Source organism: Amia ocellicauda, chromosome 13 (genome assembly GCF_036373705.1).
Source record: "Amia ocellicauda isolate fAmiCal2 chromosome 13, fAmiCal2.hap1, whole genome shotgun sequence".
NCBI classification, from domain to species: domain Eukaryota; kingdom Metazoa; phylum Chordata; class Actinopteri; order Amiiformes; family Amiidae; genus Amia; species Amia ocellicauda.
In genome coordinates this window covers 7,181,156-7,188,785 of record NC_089862.1, presented here as the reverse complement: position 1 = coordinate 7,188,785, position 7,630 = coordinate 7,181,156, and the positions used below count along the sequence as shown (strand labels likewise).

The window sequence follows — 7,630 nt, the reverse complement described above, 5'->3', positions numbered from 1 at the left end:
GTGTGACGTCCCCTAAATATCCATCTAGGAGAATTTTACCGTTATTGCCATAACTTTAAACATAGTGCTACTTTAACTAATACATTAAATGCAGGGTTTTTATAGCAAGTCGTTATTTCTGACACTTATTGACACTTATCTGACACAAACAAACGTACAAAAAAGCCGCAAAATGATTGAAACAGGACTGGCTCACACACAGCATCTTTCTATTCAATTGTACACTCGGGTGTATACACGTTAACTTTAATTTGCATTCTACTCCATTTAGAAAACAATGAGAGAACAATCTTTTCTAACACCCTGGATGAGAGGAATCTAGCCCAATATCCAGTTGTTGTCAGATTACTGATGTTACCGTTAACAATAAGTACATGCATCAATGCATAAATGCGCGTGTTATCTTAACGGGTACAGTCAAAACTCCACGTTCCTCTTCTTTTGAATAAGAACCGAGAGCTCCCAGTGTCACATTCAAGTTTTTCCACCAGCATTGAAGTGAGTGTAGCCTAAATAATGAAATCGGCACAGCACAAAACCACGCTCACACAGCCGCAAAATCGGTTCCGTGGTCCCTGCTGGCTGCAGCTGTGCAGGACCCAACACACTGGACACGCTGGATCCGCGCCGCTGCTGGCGCTGCGCCACTTGTCGCCTCCTTTGATCAAGCCGCTCTCTCAGCCGGAACTCGGGCGCTCAGCGTGAAGCGAATTCCACGTGAAAATGTCGCGCTGTCTCCTCAGAGAGACGCGCTGAGCGGGATCATGTCAGTGTATAAAAGGAGGCGGTGTGGGCTGGGTAAGCATCGCGGATCTGTGAGCTAGCCTTGTATTGTGGCCGCAATGCTGCGTGCGAGGGTTTCGTGGTGTGGGCTGCTAGTGCTGTGTGTGGTCGCTGGGCTCTGCGACGCCGGGAGAGTTTCTAAGTGGGCGAGAGCCAAGCCTGCTGTCAGAGGGAAGCCTGCTGCCAGAGCCAAGCCTGTCGCCAGAGCCAAGGCCGTTGTGCGAGTGGACTCTTCTCTGTTCAAGCAGCAAGTCTCCCCCGTCGTGTGGGCGCAGTGTGGGGAGAGCGCGATCCAGGTGTCGGTGGAGAGAGACCTGTTCGGTACCGGCAGACTGATCCAGGCTGCGGATATCCAGTTGGGAGGCTGTGCGCTCAGCGGGCAGAACGACACGGTCCTGGTCTTCCAGTCGGAGCTGCAGGGTTGTGGCAGCGCCCTGTCGGTAAGTAGGGGAGGGGAATAAGGCTGCAGACTCGCACGGTGAATGGGTAAAACCATCCCGAGCTTAAGCGTTGCGCCTTTCACTTGTAGATGACCGAGGACGAGCTGGTGTACAGCTTCTCCCTAAACTACAACCCGTCCCCGATTGCCAACACTGGCATCGTGAGAACCGACCCTGCTGTTGTCCACATCGAGTGCGTCTACCTCCGGTGAGGACTCTGCCGCAGTACTGCTTCAGCCTAGCTGCTGTAGGATCGGTGTGTAATTGCTGTCTGCTCCCTAGGCTCCACAATGTGAGCAGCGATGCCCTGCAGCCAACCTGGGTCCCCTACACCTCCACCAAGTCTGCGGAGGATCTCCTGGACTTCTCCCTGCAGCTCATGACTGGTAGAGGCCAACCTAATGCAGCTCTAAGCCTCCCGTTTACCGGAGTGCTGCTCTGCTCTGCAGAGGCCTCATGCTGCTCCCTGTCTCGGCAGATGACTGGAGCTCCCCGAGACCCTCCAACGTGTACTTCCTGGGGGACGTCCTGAACATCCAAGCCTCCGTCAACCAGGCCAGCCACGTGCCCCTGCGGCTATTTGTGGACAGCTGTGTGGCCACCTTGACCTCTGACCCGACCTCTTCTCCCAGTTATACTTTCATTGGGAACTATGGGTGAGTGAGATCCCATAGTCAAGCATGGCCAGTGTGCTTGCAGGTGTTGGCTCTCGACTCTGAGCGGGGCCATTATAATGGATTTCCTCCTGTGCCCAGTTGCCTGATTGATGCCAAGGTGACGGGCTCCAGTTCTCACTTCATGCCAAGACCTCAGGATGTCACGAAGCTGCAGCTGGTGCTTGATGCCTTCAGGTTCCACAATGAAGCCAACAGCTCCGTACGTCTCCCAGCCACTGTGCCTCTGTGCTTTTGTATCTTTGGCTTGTTTGGGCTCTGCTTTCTCAACCGTGTGGCTGCTTTGGCATTGAAGCAGCTCTCCCAAGGTGCACTAACCATGCCAATGTCTGTTCTGCTCAGATCTACTTGACCTGCCACCTGAAGGTGACTGCTGCTTCCCAGGCTGTGGACAACCTGGACAAGGCCTGCCAGCCTGTGGGCAACAGGTAGTGGGGTGGGGGTGGGAGGGTGCTCTAGGCCCTTGGTGTTCCCTTCCCGGTATCTGTACTGACCGCTGTATCCCTGTTGTAGCTGGAGCTCGGTGGATGGGAGTGATCAGGTCTGTAGCTGCTGTGACTCCAGCTGTAACCCTCTGTCTGGATCTAGGCTTATTGGGAGGTTTGGCAGGGACTTGGCTTTCAAGGAGGGTAAGGATGCTTTGCCTGGTTGTGAGTGTGGTACTGGGCTATAGAGTCTGGCTGGATCTAAGCCTCTCCACCTTCCAGAATGGGAAGGTGATGCCATGGTGTCTGTGCGTGTGCTGGAGAAGCCGCAGGATGCCGTCCCTCCAGTGGAGACGAATGCCCAGAGGTCTCCCCTGACTGCAGAGGACGGCAAAGCAGCAGGTACTGGGGCCTTTGCGTGGGGAATGTGCCTCTTGAATTGGAGCCAGAGGTTGTGGTCCCTTGCTGTAGTCTGGGTTTGACCTAAAGTGACTGACCTGTGCTTTCTTTGCAGGCATCTCTGCTGAGGTTGTGCTCCTGGCTGGTGTGGTGGCTGCTGTGGCTGTGTTGTGCATTGCTGTGCTGGGGACTGTGCTGTACAGGAGAGCAAGCCCACCCACGGCTTGACTGTGGTGTGACTGATCAATAAAGCTGAGAACAGACCATGACCCGTGTCTTTCCTCTTTGCTCTCCAAGTTCTGCATGATCTCAATCAATGGATGCTACAGATCATGTAAAGCTGTCCTTTAGCGCTCCGTTTGAGTGTTGCTGCTTTCCAGCATCTCTGCAGCTCTTGTGCAGAGAATTGGGCTCTGGAGGGTGAGACACGACTGCTTCGGGAGAAGGTTCAGTGTTTGGGAACATTGCACCCTAGTCACATGTGGTGGCAGGAAACTGTATTTTAGAACATGCAGGAGGAGGACGGGGATCGTTATGACCCCAGATGCCAGGGTTACAAACCATCACATGTGACCCTAAGCTACACGGTTAGATCAGATGTGTGTATGACGAATTCTTGGTCAAAAAGCATGGTTGCACGCTTAGGTATTCAATCCGAGCAAATGTGACTCAGCCTATGAGGGACTAACTTTCTGTTAAGCTAACGTCCTTGTATGGGAGAAACCTGTGCATCATTGTGCAATGAACAATGCCTGGGTCTGTCTGTGTATACCTAGAGGATGGTTTGATGCCATTATAGAGTGTTGGGTCTGTTCCGTCTAATCTGCTGCTTGATTTGAAGTGTATACATTTGTCACAGAGCGGCAATCCGAGCTAGGATTGTGTACCTTTGATTTAGGTGTATGTGGGGTCATAATGTTCTGATCCCAGAACTGTTCGTGCCTTATTTCTCTGCCGAAACACCGCAAATCCTTTGAAACTCCTGGAAACAAAAGGACGTAATGAAGATGAAACTGACATTGTCATTTTGGTACAGACTTCGGAGCCAGTGTCGTTTAAAATAGTCGAATCAATGTATTTTGACACAAACTAGTGAATATTTCGGGGTGCGAGCCGCATACGCCAGGCGCTCCTCCGAGCTGCACGAGTGAACCGAGGAGCGGTAAGAGCACTGCGCGCAATAGCCGCATTTCTCGAGGAAGAAAACCCCGTACAGGCTTTCTCTGAGGGTCATGTAGTTTGTAATGTACTCGTATACCATCCCAGTCACGACAGCAACAGGTGAGCGAGCATTCACTGAGTAGACGTTCATAATTGCGAGCACTCAGAACGGCCATTCCTCTCGTTGTTAATGTCTGACATTGCCCTGTTCACTGTTGAACAATCTCAGCGGCAGCCATTCTCGACTGGCATTTTTCCGGTTTGTGTTTCTCCTTGCTACGTTGTGCCTTATGCATTTATCTTCGATCAAGTGAAAGTTGTGGCCTTTCGTATTTTAAGGTCTAATCGGCTGACAGACTAAAAACAAACACTCTGTACACTAGGACAAATGACTGATTTCGCAAGCCTGTAGCCCATGCTATGAAGACCCTACATAGGCGAGAAAGACATCGTTTGAAAGCTCCCGGTTTCTAGTTTCTCTATAGTCTCTAGTACATTTTGTAGTTTTGATAAACCTACAATTTACTACTTGGCTCGCGGACGATATGAAAATATTGGGGCGGAGTGTAAAGGGTTAAGTTTCACGTCAATTAGTACGCATGTTACGGATGCTAAATAGTATGCGTTTTTGATATCAAAAATACAGTTAATGAAATCAACAATACAGTTGCTGATGTGAAAAATACAAATGTTGATATCACAAGTAGCAGATCATTCTTGATACCAACAATTGTATTTTTGATATCAGAAATTATGGACTAAATGTCACAGCGGCTTGCCATACATTTTCAGTGTGCACTCGGTGATGCTGGAAGTAATTGGTTCGTTGCAATCAGGGCATCAAATCGTGTCTCGTTACAAGGAGGACGTGATTTTGCACACTGTCCGTTTAAAGTATAACTCGAAGCTCAATTACAATAGGAATGTGTGAATCAACAGATAATCCATGTGGTTTTGCACTTCCGTTCTTTGGAAAAGCCAACACTGTCTCTGAAGAAAACCCGTTACAATGTCATGCACTTAATCTTCACTGCTACTGGTACGAGTGTCGCATGCAGACCGAATCTTCGAATGGTCGTATTCAATGTTTCTATTACTATTTAGGACCAAAAAACAAATGATAAAGGTATAGTTGTGCTCATTCAGCTTCACATGAGTCGGAACTGTCTCTAAAAAGCTGTGGAAGTCTTGGAGATGAGTGCTCAGTAGGTAGGGGAGCTGTGCGTTGAGAGCCAGGGCAGTGAAGTGAGCGCAGCGGGGCGCGGCGGGGTTGCCGACAGACAGTGATGTGGCATCTGACCGTGATTGTGTGGCAGCAAAGCGAGAGCTCCACCAAAGAGCCCGATTGGCCCGCTGGGGTGGCTGAAACCCTCGTGCACCCTGCTGCGCCAGGGCCAGCCCTCAGCCAATCAGGGCGCCGGATTATTTAAGGAGCGGAGCGCCGCTTCTCGGCAGTTCGTTGCCGAGTTGCACAATGGAGAGGTCTGGGATGAGCGTGCGGGTCTGGAGTCTTGTCTGTTTGCTGATGGCGGCTGCGGCGGATGTTTCTGTAGCCCAGGGTCAGAACTGCTTGGTTAGTGACAACGAGAAAATGGCGTGTGGTGCCCCTGCTATCAGTAGAGCCGACTGTGAAGCGAGTAACTGCTGCTTTGATCAGAGGGGAAGACAGCCCTGTTATTACAGCAATGAGGGTGAGTGTTCAGGGCAACATATCGTACAAAGGGCTCCTGAGCGTGTTGCTTTGCTAATCTTCTCCCCTCTCCCTCCAGTGACTGTGCAATGCACCACGGATGGTCAGTTTGTGGTTGTAGTACCCAGGAATGTGACCACGCCTCCGCTGAGCCTTGACACGGTCAGCCTGCTAGGGGGTCAGAGCGCCCCCTGCAGCCCTGTTGGCACCACTGCTGGCTTTGCCTTGTTCCAGTTCCCAGTCAGTGCCTGTGGAAGCACGCTGAAGGTGAGGAAGCGTTTCCCAGCTTTGCCCTGAGCATTGCAGCGCCTTGTGGTCATTGTCTCGGCTGCATAACGTGAGGGTCTGCCTCCCTCTTCCAGAGTGAGGGTGGCGATGTGGTGTACGAGAACACGATGTCCTCTAAACGCGATGTGCAGAACGGGCCTGATGGCTCCATCACCAGGGACAGCTACTATGAGTAAGTGGGGCTCCCCAGTGCCCGTCTCCTTGTGCCAGTACCCGACTAGGTCCAATGGCTGCCTGCTTCTCCTTCCAGGCTGACCTTCCTGTGCAAGTATTCGGGCAGTGAGCTTGTTCCCGTGGAGGCTGTAGTGTACACTGCAGCCCCGCCTCCTCCTTCAGTCGTGGCCCCGGGACCTCTCAGTGTGGAGCTCAGGATTGCAACGGGTACTGTGACGAGCCCTTGTACGTGGCCATGCTATGAACTGGTTTCCAATGCATGCTGGCTTCTTAAAGCTCCCTGTCGTTCCTCCTGTAGAAGCTGTGTATGCCTCCTACTACGGTGATGGGGACTACCCCGTGACCAAGGTCCTGCGGGATCCTGTGTATGTTGAGGTTCGCATCCTGAATAGGACCGACCCCAACATTGTCCTGACGCTGGAAGACTGCTGGGCAACTTCCACCCCCAGCCCACTCGGCCAGCCCCAGTGGAGCCTGCTGGTTGCTGGGTAACTGGAGCCCTGTATCTCTTTCCGGCCGGCTCGTGTTGCTGGTTTAGGTAGACCTCTGAACCCAATTGTGGTGCTCTTTCCAGGTGTCCGTACAGAGACGACCAGTACCAGACCACCTTGGTTCCCGTGGCTGGCTCCTCAGGGCTGCCATACCCAACGCACTACAAGCGCTTCATCGTGCAGATGTTCACTTTTGTGGATGCTGGCTCCCAGCTCCCTCTGAAGGAGAAGGTAAGGGTCTATTGGCCAAGGAGTGCCATGGTCTTGACTGTATTCCCAATGGTGGCATTGTATTGTACTGCATCTCCTGCTTCCCCAGGTGTTCATCCACTGTAGTGCAGCAGTGTGCCAACCCAGTGCTACTGACAGCTGTGTCGCTCCATGCAGCCAGAGAATGAGTGAGTGGCTCGGTTCCAGTGTGAGCTGGAATGGCATCTTTCCCTAAGGCTCTGCCAGTGGAGGGCCTGCTTCTGTAATGCTGCTCTTGTCCCTTCAGGGAGAGCTGTTGCCCCGGTGCAGAGGGCCTCCAGGGAGACGGCAGTGGTGTCCAGTGGGGAAGTGATCCTGACTGCCTCTGAGCTCTCTGCTGTGGACAGGAGGGCTTCTCCCCGTGAAGGTGAGGAGGGGAGCTTTGACTGTCTGCTGGCGCTCCGTCCTCTGGTGTCTGCGCCCTTGTGAGCTGCCTGTCCCTCTCCTGTCTCCACAGTGTCCCAGGCCTTCGGCTATGCTGTGCTGACTGTGGCTGCCTTCACGGTGCTTGTGCTCTGTGCTGTACTGCTGGTGGCTGTGTGGAGATCCAAGCCCCACAGGCGGGAAACCCAACTGTAGCTGGATCAGGCTTTTGAATAAAACTGGACTGTGAAATATGTGACTCGATCAGTTTCTTATTGCCTTGCAAAGATCCTTCAGCCGTGTGCTCCACAGCCTGAGTCCAGGCCCTTGGTTCAGTGGGTGCTCTTCCCTCTAGTAAGGCACTCCAACAGGTGTGTAGTACTCCTGGCCCTACTGTACGTTTCACAGTGGTGGCCAGGGCCTTTGCTAGTGTGGTGAAAGGTGATGACAATTATAGGGGGCCCCACAACATCCAGCAGTTAGCCTCTATATA

The 7,630-nt window shown here is 52.4% G+C and overlaps 1 protein-coding gene across 1 annotated transcript; it reads left to right on the top strand.

The window, feature by feature from the left end:
* The first annotated feature begins 5,325 nt into the window (after window positions 1–5,325).
* LOC136766955 (zona pellucida sperm-binding protein 4-like) lies at window positions 5,326–7,353 on the top strand. Its single transcript, XM_066720933.1, has 9 exons — window positions 5,326–5,573; window positions 5,652–5,839; window positions 5,935–6,032; window positions 6,111–6,241; window positions 6,333–6,522; window positions 6,609–6,756; window positions 6,845–6,923; window positions 7,022–7,141; window positions 7,232–7,353. Exons 1-9 carry the CDS (start codon window positions 5,357–5,359, stop codon window positions 7,351–7,353), a joined length of 1,293 nt encoding a protein of 430 aa, XP_066577030.1. The 5' UTR covers window positions 5,326–5,356.
* The last annotated feature ends 277 nt before the right edge of the window (window positions 7,354–7,630 follow it).